This window comes from Ylistrum balloti, unplaced genomic scaffold, assembly GCF_031769215.1.
Source record: "Ylistrum balloti isolate Yb309-2 unplaced genomic scaffold, AGI_CSIRO_Ybal_v1 Utg370298, whole genome shotgun sequence".
Lineage (NCBI taxonomy): Eukaryota > Metazoa > Mollusca > Bivalvia > Pectinida > Pectinidae > Ylistrum > Ylistrum balloti.
The window spans coordinates 1545001-1563927 of NW_026782224.1; the positions used below are offsets into that span (position 1 = coordinate 1545001).

The window sequence follows — 18927 nt, forward strand, 5'->3', positions numbered from 1 at the left end:
AATAGAATGTAACAGGGTGATATGTATAAAGCTTTATTGATCTTCTAGTACTCAGTCTCCGGTTTGTCTCTTGTTAAGACATACAGCTATCTAAAGATAGTGTCAACTCATTAATTTTCATCTTTTGATAGCTTGGTGCACTTACACTGGAAATAATAGATTCGTTTTTGATATGTTACGGGTAAGATTAATATGACCTTGACTGTGCTCATAGATATGTGATACATCATCTACACAGTAATTTATCTTAGATAAAGTCACACTCGTCATTAACATGAAAATTTGTTCTTTTTCATCAAACCCATTAATGTCATAACAATACTCTTTGTTCAGTAATTTAAATATCTGTTTAGATATATATATACTCAGAAGAAAATATTAAAATTGTGATATACTAAGTTAAATAATTATCATAAATGTTATTTCATTGTAAGATAACTAAATACTCAAGTACGCCAAGCTGAATAAAAAAATACCCGAGAATTTTCTCTCAGTGTCTTTCAAAAAATGTTTTGTCATCACTATATAATGTGCTAAATTTATGAAAAAGCTAGGCAACTTAATATTTTCTTGATTTCGTAAATCCTAGATGTTTTTATCATATATGACAATATTACATATATATAATTACCAAGCTATATATCAATAATGTGTGTAGATAAAGAACTGTGTTTATAACCATATTCATTTATAAGTTACATTAATATAAACTGCTCCATATATAAATTGAATTTAGAATGCTATTTATATACAGCTTACTCCAGGGATCAATACTGCCGGAGTTTGTGTCAGCAGTATGGAGTCTCCAGGTGCTTTAATATATTCATACAGACAGTTTGTACTGCTGTGATAAATTGTATTACTTTGAATATGTAAGCTCCATGTCAATGTAAATTAGTTCAACACTAAATAGTAACAATGGTAACCTGTTTAGGTAATACTATGATTAATAGGAATATTCTAAGATCATTCACTTTCTAGGAGGATTTATCTTCACTAATTTAATGGCTACTCTAAATCCACAAGTTCATTTGTCAACTTACTATTATTACACAAGCTATATTTATCCAGGAAAGTCCACTAAAAAGTAACTTTTGAAAAACTATGCAAATTGAGGACCACAAAATATATAATTTTACAGTATATATATAGAGAGAGAGAGAAGTCTGTGTAATTAAAATATTTACCTGTGTTAACAAATACATTGTATCAACGACTATGTTGTATCATCATGATAAAATGACTGAATTGTAATATTTTCATTGCCTTTGTTTTTTTATGAATAATTACTGTAATAAAAAAATGGCAGAATTCCAGTCATCTCTATTCTTTTGTTTCCCAGATGTAGCCTGTCAACAGAAAAACTGGTCTGTATTAGAGGATTCTGGTGACATGCTGGTATTTTCTTTGTTGCTTTATACAACCCTTCAGAAACATTAGGTAGTTCAATCAAAGACACATAGGTTGTTACCATGGCAACTCTGAACTATAATAACAAGAGGCAGGTCTTGAGGCATTTAGTAGCTGTTGACTACCAACTGGCAGTTCTTAGTAACATTAAATGAATGACAGATCCTTTGAAAAATTAGTAGTCTGAACCCTAGAGATTAGCAGACCTAGGGAAAGATTATATATAATCTGGGCCCTAGAAATTAGCTGATCCAGGAAAAGTTTATATATAATCTGGACCCTGGAAATTGGCAGACCAAGGAAAAGTTTATATATAATCTGGGCCCTAGAGATTAGCAGACCTAGGGAAAGATTATGTAAAAACCTGGCCCTAGAGATTAGCAGACCTAGGGAAAGATTATGTAAAAACCTGGCCCTAGAGATTAGCAGACCTAGGGAAAGATTACATATAATCTGGACCCTGGAGATTAGCAGACCTGGGGAAGACTACGAACAGTCTGGACCCTCATGGTTGGCAGGTCCTGAGAAAGACTATTATTATCATCATCATTATATCTAATATTTCCTGTTTTACCCAGTTTCAAGATAACACAGCAGAATAAGAACAGAAACCTATGATGTCTTACTAATTCTTTTTAATTTTAGTTTGTTCAATAGAGCATATGTAGAAACACAAAGTATACTAAATATAGAACAGACATCTAGTATAGCAGTAGTAACAAGTGTTAATACAGAATACCCTACTTAAACAGGTCCCTCACATATGGACATACTTCTTACATATATTTTTTTTCAGATCTCTTAGCCCAAAGAATACCTATACTTAGATATGATGTATGCATCCCATTACCTAATAAGGTGTGTTTCAGCTCTGTTTCTCCTTTAAGATTACAAAACTTTGTCTTCCAAATACAGATATGCCCATCATTTTCACATTTAATCTCAAAGTATGTTTTACTTATATTGTGAAAAGTCAATATTGGTACAAACATATCTATAACAAACAGCAGAGTAACCAGAGAAATTAACAGAAAACCTCTGCTTGTAGATACCAACCTCCGTATTCTCTATTGATCTGTGCATGTTAAAAGTCCCTTCCCATGATGCTCCAGACAAACATCAGTCTTTTGTCATCCCCTAGATTTTGACCATATATGGTCAATCCATATACAGAAGAAATAGGTATCTCAAAGACTGGTTTTCATATCACCTACTTGGTCTCTTCTGACCCTAAAGGTTAACAGGCATCACCCTGTAGACAGCACTGGGTCTCTGTTGCTCTGGATATCAAATTAAATCAGAACACTTATCTAAACCGATGGTAATTGATTTTTCACAATTGACTATTATCTTTTTTAATGATCCCTGCCCCTCTACCATCCATTTTAGTGATTTATAAAAACCTGTTCTGAGCTCTATATGACATGTTGTAGGATACACATAAAGTTAAAAGAAAATCTGTGTTGAGATGTTTCTATATATAGAGCAGAACATCCACAATAAGGTTTCATGTTGATATCATCGCCATATCATTTATCTGAGTCATGTTCCTGACAAACAGAAGAACTGTTTCTTGAGAATATTTCCTGCTGTAATTACATTAGAAAATGTCTGCAAGACATGAATGCCTCACCACGCAGGCCTTGACCTTAGTGTTTAAATTGAATCAGTTGATGATTTTCTATATATAGCAAGGGTCATGTTGGCTTTGACCCTGAAACACAATGATATCCAGAGTATGCTCATAATTTACCTATGCATAATGGTTGATCAAAATCTGCCTTACAATGAAGTTCCTAGGTGTTTACATTGAATCAAAACCGGCGTTGATCAACGGGACACGATGGAATGAATATGGGCAATGAGCCCCTATTTTATAACAGAGGTGTAAAAAGCCAGGTCTGATATTGATACTAGTACTGCAGGTCTAACCTACACAAAGTAACACAGAATCAGCACTGACTGTGACTTATGTCATGACATTCATACTGATTACATCCCAACCCATCCATACATTCAAATGTGTACAGCTACAATCAATCATCTTCACCTCGACCTCCTCACCAGTCAATTCATCACGAAAAACATCTACAGTTTTTTGTCTATCAATCATCTTCATCTCGACCTCCTCACCAGTCAATTCATCACGAAAAACATCTACAGTTTTTTGTCTATCAATCATCTTCATCTCGACGCCGCACATTCCTCGCTCCTGAGGCAATTTTTCTTTTTTTAAAAGCAACAGGTTCCCCTTTGGATCCTCCAAGGGAGGTAACTTTTTTCTCTTTAAATTTGTCTCTCTTTGGTTTTTGTGGCTGGTCTGGCGGCTGATCTGAGTTTTGTTCTGGATGTGCTTCACATTCTCCCGGGAGGGGTATGCAGTCCACAGGGACAGGTTCCAGGGGAATAGGTTCAGTTTCAAACTCCGTCCTGGCCATACATGATAAAAAAATGCACATATATATTCTGGCATATAAAGAGTGAGAAAAAAAATTGTTATCTACATTTCTTACAATTTTAAAGTCTAGGTATGATACGGCAAAAGCTTAAATTAATCTGCTACCAAAATTAATTTGTTGCTTTGATAAAATCAAAAGCATTCTTCAAAATACTTTTGTATAAACTAAAGTACGAAAAAAAATAGTTACATATATCTAAATCTAAATTGTTTGACATGTCCATAAAAAGTTTTGCACTCCACGAAAATTTAATGTTTTTTTTTTTTCTAAAACATGTAGTCTGGCTTAAAGATACCTACATTTTAAATGATTTGGTATAAAACTTCATAAAAAAATACAAATACTATAGGAATAACAGTTCTATACAACTTTATAGTAGGAAGGGTTAACACGAGAGCTCTGTAGAAATTTGATGATTATTAATCTAGGCAAACTTTACAGCCAGGATTGCAACAGTAACAGTTTAAATAGGATATTTTGTGGACTGTACAGCTAGAGGGTGCCAACATGCACCAAAGCCTTTACTTACGTATCAGAGGTTGTCACCCAAGATCCATAAACATGTTTGACAGGCTGGTGGGGCTGAGGTCCAAAACTCATTCCTAGTAATGTCTCTGTGTCAACATTAGAAGCTGAGGTATACACTTGTTCTGAAGAACTCTCCTCAGGAACCTACAAGGATAGAAACATCATGTCACCAGTATATACAGGTAAACACACAGACAAAATAACAGTAGTATACACTGGTTCTACAGGTCTCTGGAACCTACAAGGATAGAAACATCATGTCACCAGTATATACAGGTACACAGACAAAACAACAGTAGTATACACTGGTTCTACAGGTCTCTGGAACCTACAAGGATAGAAACATCATGTCACCAGTATATACAGGTACACAGACAGACAAAACAACAGTAGTATACACTGGTTCTACAGGTCTCTGGAACCTACAAGGATAGAAACGTCATGTCACCAGTATATACAGGTACACAGACAGACAAAACAACAGTAGTATACACTGGTTCTACAGGTCTCTGGAACCTACAAGGATAGAAACATCATGTCACCAGTATATACAGGTACACAGACAAAACAACAGTAGTATACACTGGTTCTACACGTCTCTGGAACCTACAAGGTCTAAACAACAGTAGTTTACATTGGTTCTACAGGTGTCTGGAGCCTAGAGTGACAAAACAACAGTAGATATAGCATAAATAATCTGAAACAATATCATTACCATCTGTTTTTGGTTTTCTTCTTGTGCCTTTTTCTCCTCCTCCTCCTCCTCCTCCCTTTTCCTTTGCTCTTCCATTGAAACAAACTTTTCTGGTGCAACCCAGACAGGCTCTGTAACATCAGTTTTGACATCCATAGACAAGTATAAAGTAATTCAAAATATTATCTAATAACAAAATAAAACAAGAGACCCCAGAGGGATCTTGGCACCCACCAGTTTGATCTTTATTTGCTCTTTGAAAGTTGGATCTTTTCCCTTTTTTTCTCTTCTCTGTTTTTGCTCTTAATGATACAATGTTTGAACATTCCTTTGCAGAAATTGCAATGATAATCTTCACTTGCCAAATGTGCCAAAAATGGCCGCCTGGAAGCCATTTTGTTTCTTCTGATCAGTCCCAAAATCAAATGGGAACAACGAGAGACTAAAAAGAACATATGTATGAAATTTGAGAGAGATCTATACAGCACTTCTTAAGAAATAGTGATAACAAACTTTCAAAGTCAAAATCTAAGATGGTCGCCTTTCAGCCATTTTGTTTTTCTTATCTGCTCCAAATTAGATTTAAGAGAGATCCATCCGGTACTTTTCAAGAAATAGCGATAACAAACTTCATTGAAAAATCCAAGATGGCCACCTGTTGTCTATTCTGGATCAGTCCCAAAATCAAACAGGAACAACTAAGGACAAATGGAAATCTACATATGTGATTTGAGGAAGATCCATCCAATACTTCTCAAGAAAAAACGATAACAAACTGATGGGTGGATGGACCACACATAGACCACAGACACAAGGCAATTTATATAATCCACCATCTGTGTTTAAGGATAGTGTATGACATGTATATGACATTATATATAGGATGGTGTATGACATGTATATGACAATGTTTGACATGTATATGACATTATATATAGGATTGTGTATGACGTGTATATGACATTATATATAGGATGGTGTATGACATGTGTATGACATTATATATAGAATGGTGTATGACATGTATATGACAATGTTTGACATGTATATGACATTATATATAGGATTGTGTATGACGTGTATATGACATTATATATAGGATGGTGTATGACATGTGTATGACATTATATATAGAATGGTGTATGACATGTATATGACAATGTTTGACATGTATATGACATTATATATAGGATGGTGTATGACATGTATATGACATTATATATAGGTTAGTGTATGACATGTATATGACATTATATATAGGGTGGTGTATGACATGTATATGACAATGTTTGACATGTATATGACATATATAGAATAGAATGGTGTTTGACATGTATATGACATTATATATAGGATGGTGTATGACATGTATATGACATTATATATAGGATGGTGTATGACATGTATATGACATTATATATAGAATGGTGTATGACATGTATATGACAATGTTTGCCATGTATATGACATTATATATAGGATGGTGTATGACATGTATATAACATTATATATAGGATGGTGTATGACATGTATATGACAATGTTTGACATGTATATGACATTATATATAGAATGGTGCATGACTTGTATATGACATTATATATAGGATGGTGTATGACATGTATATGACAATGTTTGACATGTATATGACATTATTTATAGAATGGTGTTTGGCATGTATATGACATTATATATAGGATGGTGTATGACATGTATATGACATTATATATAGGATGGCATATGATGTGTATATGACATTATATATAGGATGGCATATGACGTGTATATGACATTATATATAGGATGGTGTATGACATGTATATGACATTATATATAGGTTAGTGTATGAATGTATATGACATTATATATAGGATGGTGTATGACGTGTATATGACATTATATATAGGATGGTGTATGACATGTATATGACATTATATATAGGATGGCATATGACGTGTATATGACATTATATATAGGATGGTGTATGACATGTATATGACATTATATATAGGTTAGTGTATGACATGTATATGACATTATATATAGAATGGTATTTGACATGTATATGACATTATATATAGTTTAACATGTATATGACATTATATATAGAATGGTGTTTGACATGTATATGACATTATATATAGGATGGTGTATGACATGTATATGAAAATGTTTGACATGTATATGACATTATATATAGAATGGTGTATGACATGTATATGACAATGTTTGACATGTATATGACATTATATATAGAATGGTGTATGACATGTATATGACAATGTTTGACGTGTATATGACATTATATATAGGATGGTGTATGACGTGTATATGACATTATATATAGGATGGTGTATGACGCGTATATGACAATGTTTGACATGTATATGTATATGACATTATATATAGGATGGTGTTTGACATTATATATAGAATGGTGTATGATATGTATACAATGTTTGACATGTGTATGTATGTATATGACATTATATATAGAATGGTGTTTGACATGTATATGACAATGTTTGACATGTATATGACATTATATATAGAATGGTGTTTGACAGGTATATGGCATTATATATAGAATAGTGTATGACATGTATATGACAATGTTTGCCATGTATATGACATTATATATAGGATGGTGTATGACATGTATATGACATTATATATAGGTTAGTGTATGACATGTATATGACATTATATATAGGATGGTGTATGACATGTATATGACAATGTTTGACATGTATATGACATTATATATAGAATAGAATGGTGTTTGACATGTATATGACATTATATATGGGATGGTGTATGACATGTATATGATATTATATATAGAATGGTGTATGACATGTATATGACAATGTTTGCCATGTATATGACATTATATATAGGATGGTGTATGACATGTATATAACATTATATATAGGATGGTGCATGACATGTATATGACAATGTTTGACATGTATATGACATTATATATAGAATGGTGCATGACATGTATATGACATTATATATAGAATGGTGTTTGACATGTATATGACAATGTTTGACATGTATATGACATTATATATAGAATGGTGTATGACGTGTATTATATTACCCTTTGTGATGGTATGCCAGTAATAAGAGTATCCCTCTGGAGATTTTGCCTCTAACCATTCACCAGCCTCTTCTGTGGTAGTTTTTTCTTCCTCAGAGTTTTTCTCTTCCTCAAGCTTTTCGTTTAAAAGGTCTTCTTTCTCTGAAATGATATCAATCAGACGACCTTAACTCAACCCTCACTGACGTACTGAAAGGGTAAATAGTTCTTTACTGATGTCCTGACAGAGTTACCAGTGCATTTATGAAGTCATGACTGAGTTACATGACCTTTATTGATGTCAAGAAAGAATTATTTACCCTTTACCAGTGTCATAATAGAGTTTCATGATCTGTCGCACAATTTGCCCTTCACTTACATCATAACAGAGTTTCTTGTCCCTAACTGATGTCACCACAAACTTAATAACCCTTTTCTGATGACAGGTGAAAGAGTTACCTGCCCTTTACTGATGTCAGTAAAGTATCTTACACTCTACTGTATACAGAGTTACCTACCCTTAGCTGCTTTGATCTTAGCACTGTACTGAGCTGCAAGTTCTGGGTTCTCTGCAAGGTCTTTCTTAAATGCTTCCAGTGCAGCCTACGACATCAAAGTTCAAAGGAAGTCAATGTGAAGGTGCTTTTTATAGATGTGAGTAAGCTCAAGCAGTCCAACCCTAGTAAGGTTAGACATACATAAGTCGATCAACAACCAGTCTAACCCTAGTAAGGTTAGACATACATAAGTCGATCAACAACCAGTCTAACCCTAGTAAGGTTAGACATACATAAGTCGATCAACAACCAGTCTAACCCTAGTAAGGTTAGACATACATAAGTCGATCAACAACCAGTCTAACCCTAGTAAGGTTAGACATACATAAGTCGATCAACAACCAGACTAACCCTAGTAAGGTTAGACATACATAAGTCGATCAACAACCAGTCTAACCCTAGTAAGGTTAGACATACATAAGTCGATCAACAACCAGTCTAACCCTAGTAAGGTTAGACATACATAAGTCGATCAACAACCAGTCTAACCCTAGTAAGGTTAGACATACATAAGTCGATCAACAACCAGTCTAACCCTAGTAAGGTTAGACATACATAAGTCGATCAACAACCAGACTAACCCTAGTAAGGTTAGACATACATAAGTCGATCAACAACCAGTCTAACCCTAGTAAGGTTAGACATACATAAGTCGATCAACAACCAGTCTAACCCTAGTAAGGTTAGACATACATAAGTCGATCAACAACCAGTCTAACCCTAGTAAGGTTAGACATACATAAGTCGATCATCAACCAGTCTAACCCTAGTAAGGTTAGACATACATAAGTCGATCAACACTAATTCAATATGAGAACAACTTCAGTATTTAGATTTATTATTTATTATTATTAAATTATCAAACTGATTCAAAAACTTTACACAAATATGATTTTGTTTAAAGTCGAATGCAGCAAATACTGGAACAAGACTAATTTATTATGTTAGCTCAGATTCTGTGACACTGTTTACTAAAGATTCTGTGATACTGTTTACTTAAGATTCTGTGATACTGTTTACTTAAGATTCTGTGATACTGATTACTTAAGATTCTGTGACACTGTTTACTAAAGATTCTGTGATACTGTTTACTTAAGATTCTGTGATACATAAGATTCTGTGATACTGTTTACTTAAGATTCTGTGATACTGTTTACTTAAGATCATGTGATACTGTTTACTTAAGATTCTGTGATACATAAGATTCTGTGATACTGTTTACTTAAGATTCTGTGATACTGTTTACTTAAGATTCTGTGATACTGTTTACTTAAGATTATGTGATACTTAAGATTCCGTGATACTGTTTACTTGAGATTCTGTGATACTTAAGATTCTGTGATACTGTTTACTTAAGATTCTGTGATTCTGTGATACTGTTTACTTAAGATTCTGTGATACTGTTTACTTAAGATTCTGTTTACTTAAGATTCTGTGATTCTGTGATACGGTTTACTGAAGATTCTGTGATAGTTTTTACTTAAGATTCTGTTTTACTTAAGATCATGTGATACTGTTTACTTAAGATTCTGTGATACATAAGATTCTGTGATACTGTTTACTTAAGATTCTGTGATACTTAAGATTCTGTGATACTGTTTACTTAAGATTCTGTGATACATAAGATTCTGTGATACTGTTTACTTAAGATTCTGTGATACTTAAGATTCTGTGATACTGTTTACTTAAGATTCTGTGATACATGAGGTTCTGTGATACTGATTACTTAAGATTCTGTGATACTGTTTACTTAAGATTCTGTGATACTTAAGATTATGATGATACATAAGATTCTGTGATACTGTTTAAGATTCTGTGTAAGATTCTGTGATACTTAAGATTCTGTGTTTACTTAAGATTCTGTTGTGATACTTAAGATTCTGTGATACTGTTTACTTAAGATTCTGTGATACTGTTTACTTAAGATTCTGTGATACTTAAGATTCTGTGATACTTAAGATTCTGTGACTGTTTACTTAAGATTCTGTGATATTCTGTACTGTTTACTTAAGATTCTGTGATACTGTTTACTTGAGGTTCTGTGATACTGATTACTTAAGATTCTGTGATACTGATACTGTTTACTTGATTCTGTGATAGTTTTTACTTAAGATTCTGTGATACTGTTTACTTAAGATTCTGTGAAACATAAGATTCTGTGATACTGTTTACTTAAGATTCTGTGATAGTTTTTACTTAAGATTCTGTGATACTGTTTACTTAAGATTCTGTGATACTGTTTACTTAAGATTCTGTGATACTGATTACTTAAGATTCTGTGATACTTAAGATTCCGTGATACTGTTTACTTAAGATTCTGTGATACTGTTTATAAGATTCTGTGATACTGTTTATAAGATTCTGTGATTACTGATTCTGTGATACTGTTTACTTAAGATTCTGTGATACTGTTTACTTAAGATTCTGTGATACATGAGATTCTGTGATACTGTTTACTTAAGATTATGTGATACTTAAGATTCTGTGATACTTAAGATTCTGTGATACATAAGATTCTGTGATACTTAAGATTCTGTGATACATAAGATTCTGTGATACTGTTTACTTAAGATTCTGTGATACTGTTTACTTAAGATTCTGTGATACTTAAGATTCTGTGATACTGTTTACTTAAGATTCTGTGATACTGTTTACTTAAGATTCTGTGATACTGTTTACTTAAGATTCTGTGATACTGTTTACTTAAGATTCTGTGATACTGTTTACTTAAGATTCTGTGATACTGTTTACTTAAGATTCTGTGATACATAAGATTCTGTGATACTGTTTACTTAAGATTCTGTGATACATAAGATTCTGTGATACTGTTTACTTAAGATTCTGTGATACTGTTTACTTAAGATTCTGTGATACTGTTTACTTAAGATTCTGTGATACATAAGATTCTGTGATACTGTTTACTTAAGATTCTGTGATACTGTTTACTTAAGATTCTGTGATACTTAAGATTCTGTGATACTTAAGATCATGTGATACTGTTTACTTAAGATTCTGTGATACTGTTTACTTGAGGTTCTGTGATACTGATTACTTAAGATTCTGTGATACGGTTTACTGAAGATTCTGTGATAGTTTTTACTTAAGATTCTGTGATACTGTTTACTTAAGATTCTGTGAAACATAAGATTCTGTGATACTGATACTTTTTAAGATTCTTAAGATTCTGTGATACTGTTTACTTAAGATTCTGTGATACTTAAGATTCTGTGATACTGTTTACTTAAGATTCTGTGATACTGTTTACTTAAGATTCTGTGATACTGTTTACTTAAGATTCTGTGATTACTGTTACTTAAGATTCTGTGATATAAGATTCTGTGATACTGTTTACTTAAGATTCTGTGATAAGATTCTGTGATACTTAAGATTCTGTGATACTTAAGATTCTGTGATACTGTTTACTTAAGATTCTGTGATACTGTTTAAGACTGTAAGATTCTGTGATACTGTTTAAGACTGTGATACTGTTTACTTAAGATTCTGTGATACTGTTGATACTTAAGATTCTGTGATACTGTTTACTTAAGATTCTGTGATACACGAGATTCTGTGATACATAAGATTCTGTGATACTGTTTACTTAAGATTCTGTGATACTTAAGATTCTGTGATACTGTTTACTTAAGATTCTGTGATACTTAAGATTCTCTGTGATACTGTTTACTTAAGATTCTGTGATACTGTTTACTTAAGATTCTGTGATACATAAGATTCTGTGATACTGTTTACTTAAGATTCTGTGATACTGTTTACTTAAGATTCTGTGATACATAAGATTCTGTGATACTGTTTACTTAAGATTCTGTGATACTGTTTACTTAAGATTCTGTGATACTGTTTACTTAAGATTCTGTGATACTGTTTACTTAAGATTCTGTGATACTGTTTACTTAAGATTCTGTGACTGTTTACTTAAGATTCTGTGATACTTAAGATTCTGTTTACTTAAGATTCTGATACTGTTTACTTAAGATTCTGTGATACTTAAGATTCTAAGATTCTGTGATACTGTTTACTTAAGATTCTGTGTGATACTGTTTACTTAAGATTCTGTGATACTGTTTACTTAAGATTCTGTGATACTGTTTACTTAAGATTCTGTGATACTGTTTACTTAAGATTCTGTGTAAGATTCTGTGATACTGTTTACTTACTGTGACTGTTTACTTAAGATTCTGTGATACTAAGATTCTGTGATACTTAAGATTCTGTGATACTGTGTGATACTTAAGATTCTGTGATACTGTTTACTTAAGATTATGTGATACTTAAGATTCTGTGATACTGTTTACTTAAGATTATGTGATACTTAAGATTCCGTGATACTGTTTACTTGAGATTCTGTGATACTTAAGATTCTGTGATACTGTTTACTTGAGATTCTGTGATACTGTTTACTTAAGATTCTGTGATACTGTTTACTTAAGATTCTGTGATACTTAAGATTCTGTGATACTGTTTACTTAAGATTCTGTGATACTTAAGATTCTCTGTGATACTGTTTACTTAAGATTCTGTGATACTTAAGATTCTGTGATACATAAGATTCTGTGATACTGTTTACTTAAGATTCTGTGATACTGTTTACTTAAGATTCTGTGATACTTAAGATTCTGTGATACTGTTTACTTGAGATTCTGTGATACTTATGTTTTTGGCATTTATTTTTATCTATATGACTGGGAAAAGTTACCAGTTGGCCAATTCCCAATTCAGCCAAAAAAGGGCAAAACATTTCACTGATACATCAACATCAGGCACACAGATAGTACCTGCTCCATTTTCCTGAAGTCTTCTTCTGCCTCTTCTTTTTTCTCAGCATCTTTGCTACTTTTCTTCCTCACCTACAAAAACATGCAGTAGTGTATGTTAAACATTGCCCTGACTTATCTGTTTATATATATATTATTGATGTATGTGTATGAATGACTGAGTATGAAGTGAGTATTAATGATGTAATATCACTATATTATTCTACAAACAAAATGATGTATGGTATTAGTAAAACATGAGTAAAATGAGAAAAAAATGTGACTGAACGAGTAAAAGAAAAGTAAGAGGCTTCCTATGTGAACTAGCATGTTGTAAGGGTAGATAATCCAGAACTTCAAACCCTGACATTTACCTTCCACATACCCCTATGCTGGAACAATAAAACAATAGTAAAACAATCTTTACAGAAAACATTCTGTCATGTCAGTTATAATCTGTACCATTCTAAAGTGATGGATTTGTAGTTATACATATCAATACAAAATTACAATAAGATGTATTTTCTGTGATGACCTTGTGAGTGTGAGCCAAAAAGAGAAATTAGATAGTAAAGATATCAGTAACTGTATATAGACTGCATATAAGTGTTAAAGGATCCGCAATATCCATTGTAACTGTGTTTAACTTACAAACTACTAGTCATTTAAGTTTTGTGTTGTGACTTAAGACCGGTGTCATGGAGTGCTGACCTCAGCCTAGTAATTCTATAACCTTGTTCCTGACCCAGTAACCTTATGAATGATTGAAAATCTTTTTTATGTTGCTAGTGAGTGGTGACCAAGTAAATGAGGTGTGCTGTTTTTAATGCATGACAACCCCCTAACTGATACTTACCTCATCAATCTTCCTCTTCACATTTTCCTGATGTTTTTTCCCTTTTTCATGAAAGTCGACACTCTAAATAATGTGAAGAAAAACAGTGTCCACATATTTAATTTCAAATAATGAACACTTATAAAGACATGTGCTACTATTTCAGTATCTATAGATACACACAGGTTTTATAATTAATACTGTTTCATTACCTATTAATTTACACTGGTTTTATAAAAAAATACTGTTTCATTATCTATAATACATACTGGTTTTATAATTAATACTGTTTCATTATCTATAAATTTAAAGGTTTAATAATTAATACTGTTTCATTATCTATAAATATACACTGGTTTAATAATCAGTACTGTTTCATTATCTATAAATACATACTGGTTTGTTGTCTGTTATCCAGCATTTACAGAAGTCACAAAACTTTTTCGGTTGTGATTTCCAATATGTGGCCCTGAAAAGGTGAAAAAATCAATTGAAATGTAAAATAATAGAAGGAAGGTGGCTGATTTATACTGACGTTAACAAAGCCGCTAACTTTATTGGACATTGAGAAAATGTACAACCTCCCAGTTATTCATAGGCAATTATATATAAAAATACTGATTAGTTTCATGATATTTTCATATTTAATTGCCACCTTCAGAAATTTCATCAGCCCTACCTACTTCCAGTCCACAGTAAATGTGTGTATAGTCCCTGAAATAAACTAAATTCAATGTTATTCAAGTATTTTGTATCTCAATATAATGTCATCTTATTCTGTTTCGACATCTTAAAACCCTTCTAATGTAATAAAACCATGTCACTGAATCTTGACTGGATTAGGGATTTGAAATAGAGAAATCTTACTTTTAATATCTGATTTAATCTTTTCTCACCATTTCCATCTTTACAGTATCTATTCACAGACAAAAAAATGCATTGATGCTTGGAATTCTCTTACTGTTAACTATCAATTACACAGACCACAAATGACTGGGGCTAACACAACTGTAAAATCGTGTGACTGGATGGAATATCTAAAATTCAAGCAAACTTCAGGCTTCAATCTAACTCAAAAAACATCTATTTGGCAAGTACATAATACTGTTTTTTTTCAAATTTGGTTTTGCTATATTTTCCACACTGGACAGAACATGGTAATACATGTGTGTAATTGAACAACCTCTTCATTTTATTAATTTATCTTTTTCGTAAACGTCATTTCACATTTTATTTTTCTATCTGTGAAATGGAAGGAAGAAGAAGACATCAATAATCTTTTCAGTCGAATAAAAAGTAGAAATTTTCATGTTCAGCATGAAAAAGGACACATAATTCATTTATGGCTGATCATTGTTTTATATTCTATTTGTGACATTTGGATACAAATTATTATAATTATTAAAGATTGTATTAAAATTTATGAAAATCAGGTAAATGGTATGTATAACTTAATTGATATTATCATTAATTGATCCTATGTAGTGAAATGAAAAAAATAAATAAATAAATAAAACCAATGTTTTCATGGATATATCGACAGTTTTCTAAAACATGGCAGTTAGTTGAGTGACAGAGACTGTATTCAACACTACATACAAGCCACAGCGACCAGTTCGCAGAGTGACATCGACTGTATTTAACACTATATACAAGCTACACCAACCAGTTAGTTGAGTGACAGCGACCATATTTAACACTATATACAAGCCACACCTACCAGTTAGTTGAGTGACAGAGACCATATTTAACACTATATACAAGCCACACTGACCCATCAGCGGCATGTCCGAGACCATATTTAACACTATATACAAGCCACACCAACCCGCCAGCAGAGTGACATAGACCGTATTTAACACTATATACAAGCCACACCAACCCGCCAGCAGAGTGACAGAGACTGTATTTAACACTATATACAAGCCACACTGACCCGCCAGCAGAGTGACACAGACCGTATTTAACACTATATACAAGCCACACCAAACAGTTCGCAGAGTGACAGGGACCATATTTAACACTATATACAAGCCACACCAACCCAACAGCGGAGTGACAGAGACCGTATTTAACACCATATACAAGCCACACCAAACAGTTCGCAGAGTGACAGGGACCATATTTAACACTATATACAAGCCACACCAACCCAACAGCGGAGTGACAGAGACCGTATTTAACACTATATACAAGCCACACTGACCCAACAGCGGAGTGACAGAGACCGTATTTAACACTATATACAAGCCACACTGACCCATCAGCGGAGTGACAGAGACCGTATTTAACACTATATACAAGCCACACTGACCCATCAGCAGAGTGACAGAGACCGTATTTAACACTATATACAAGCCACACTGACCCGCCAGCAGAGTGACAGAGACTGTATTTAACACTATATACAAGCCACACCAACCCAACAGCGGAGTGACAGAGACCGTATTTAACACTATAAACAAGCCACACTGACCCGCCAGCAGAGTGACAGAGACTGTATTTAACACTATAAACAAGCCACACTGACCCATCAGCGGAGTGACAGAGACCGTATTTAACACCATATACAAGCCACACCAACCAGGTCGCAGAGTGACAGGAACCGTATATAACACTACATACAAGCCACAGCGACCAGTTCGCAGAGTGACATAGACTGCATTTAACACTATATACAAGCCACACTGACCCATCAGCGGAGTGACACAGACCGTATTTAACACCATATACAAGCCACACAAAACAGTTCGCAGATTGACAGGGACCATATATAACGCTATATACAAGCCACACTGACCAGTTCACAGAAAGACAGAGACGACTGTATTTAATACTATATACAAGCCACACTGACCAGTTCGCAGAGTGACAGGGACTGTATTGAACACTATATACAAGCCACACCAACCCAACAGCGGAGTGACACAGACCGTATTTAACACTATAAACAAGCCACACTGACCCATCAGCAGAGTGACAGAGACCGTATTTAACACTATAAACAAGCCACACTGACCCATCAGCGGAGTGACAGGAACCGTATATAACACTATATACAAGCCACACTGACCAGTTCGCAGAGTGACAGAGACTGTATTTAACACTATATACAAGCCACAACGACCCACCAGCAGAGTGACAGGAACCGTATATAACACTATATACAAGCCACACTGACCAGTTCGCAGAGTGACAGAGACTGTATTTAATACTATATATAAGCCACACTGACCCATCAGCGGAGTGACAGAGACTGTATTTAACACTATAAACAAGCCACACTGACCCATCAGCGGAGTGACAGGAACCGTATATAACACTATATACAAGCCACACCGACCCGTCAGCTGAGTGACAGAGACTGTATTTAACACCTTATACAAGCCACACCAACCTGTCAGCGGAGTGACAGAGATTGTATTTAACACTATAAACAAGCCACACTGACCCATCAGCGGAGTGACAGAGATTGTATTTAACACCTTATACAAGCCACACCAACCAGGTCGCAGAGTGACAGGAACCGTATGTAACACTACATGCAAGCCACAGCGACCAGTTCGCAGAGTGACATAGACTGTATTTAACACTATATACAAGCCACACCAACCAGGTCGCAGAGTGACAGGAACCGTATGTAACACTACATGCAAGCCACAGCGACCAGTTCGCAGAGTGACATAGACTGTATTTAACACTATATACAAGCCACACCGACCCATCAGCAGAGTGACAGAGACTGTATTTAACACTATATACAAGCCACACTGACCCATCAGCAGAGTGACAGAGACTGTATTCAACACTATATACAAGCCACACCAACCTGTCAGCGGAGTGACAGAGACTGTATTTAACACTATATACAAGCCACACCGACCCATCAGCGGAGTGACAGAGACCGTATTTAACACTATATACAAGCCACATCCACTCGCTTCAATTACAGTCCCTTCTTTGACTGTTACAGAAAAATCATGCAGTTCTGTACCTGTGCATGTGTTCAACATGCATTATTAAGTTATAGTTTGACCAGTCATGTAAGTTTTCCTTCATGCTGCAGATCAGATTAGAAATACAATTACGTGTATGGTTATCTGTTCTTTTCAATGGTGTAGGTGTAATGATTCACTAACAATCATAGTAACAGGGTTTATGAAAAGACATTTATACCAACTTTTCGCATTCATCGCCAAGAATATATTGAATTTTGTGTGATATTCTGGCCTAGATCTTTCGCAGCGTTTGCTGTAACACCGATACCTACATCTTGATCACTATCTTCTTGTTAACTCCTCTTCAGTGCTACTTCAGGTCAAAGTGAAACGACTCAAACACATGTCGGAAGTTTACAAAGCTACGCATGCCCAGAAAAGTTTAGGATCTCATTTTCGAGATATATTTCGGATCATTCCGTTTTGTATACAAACGGAAATTCACGAACATTACCGAGGCAGAACGACATACCTTTTATGGACTCTAATGTAATCTCGGTGTTGATTGGTCACAACACTACTATCTTCAGATTATGGCTAATTATTGGCCAATGAAAAGCTCTGTAAGATAAGTATTTGAGTGATTT

The 18927-nt window shown here is 34.0% G+C and overlaps 1 protein-coding gene across 1 annotated transcript; it reads right to left on the minus strand.

Annotated features, from left to right (window-relative positions):
• Positions 1-2028: 2028 nt before the first annotated feature.
• LOC132553102 (WW domain-binding protein 4-like) lies at positions 2029-18753 on the minus strand. Its single transcript, XM_060217313.1, has 9 exons — positions 18613-18753; positions 14739-14811; positions 14364-14426; positions 13529-13600; positions 8697-8781; positions 8200-8340; positions 5113-5222; positions 4399-4541; positions 2029-3840 (listed from the first exon to the last, which is right to left on the minus strand). Coding segments are annotated over exons 1-9 (945 nt in total). The 5' UTR covers positions 18615-18753; the 3' UTR covers positions 2029-3584.
• Between the last annotated feature and the right edge of the window lie 174 nt (positions 18754-18927).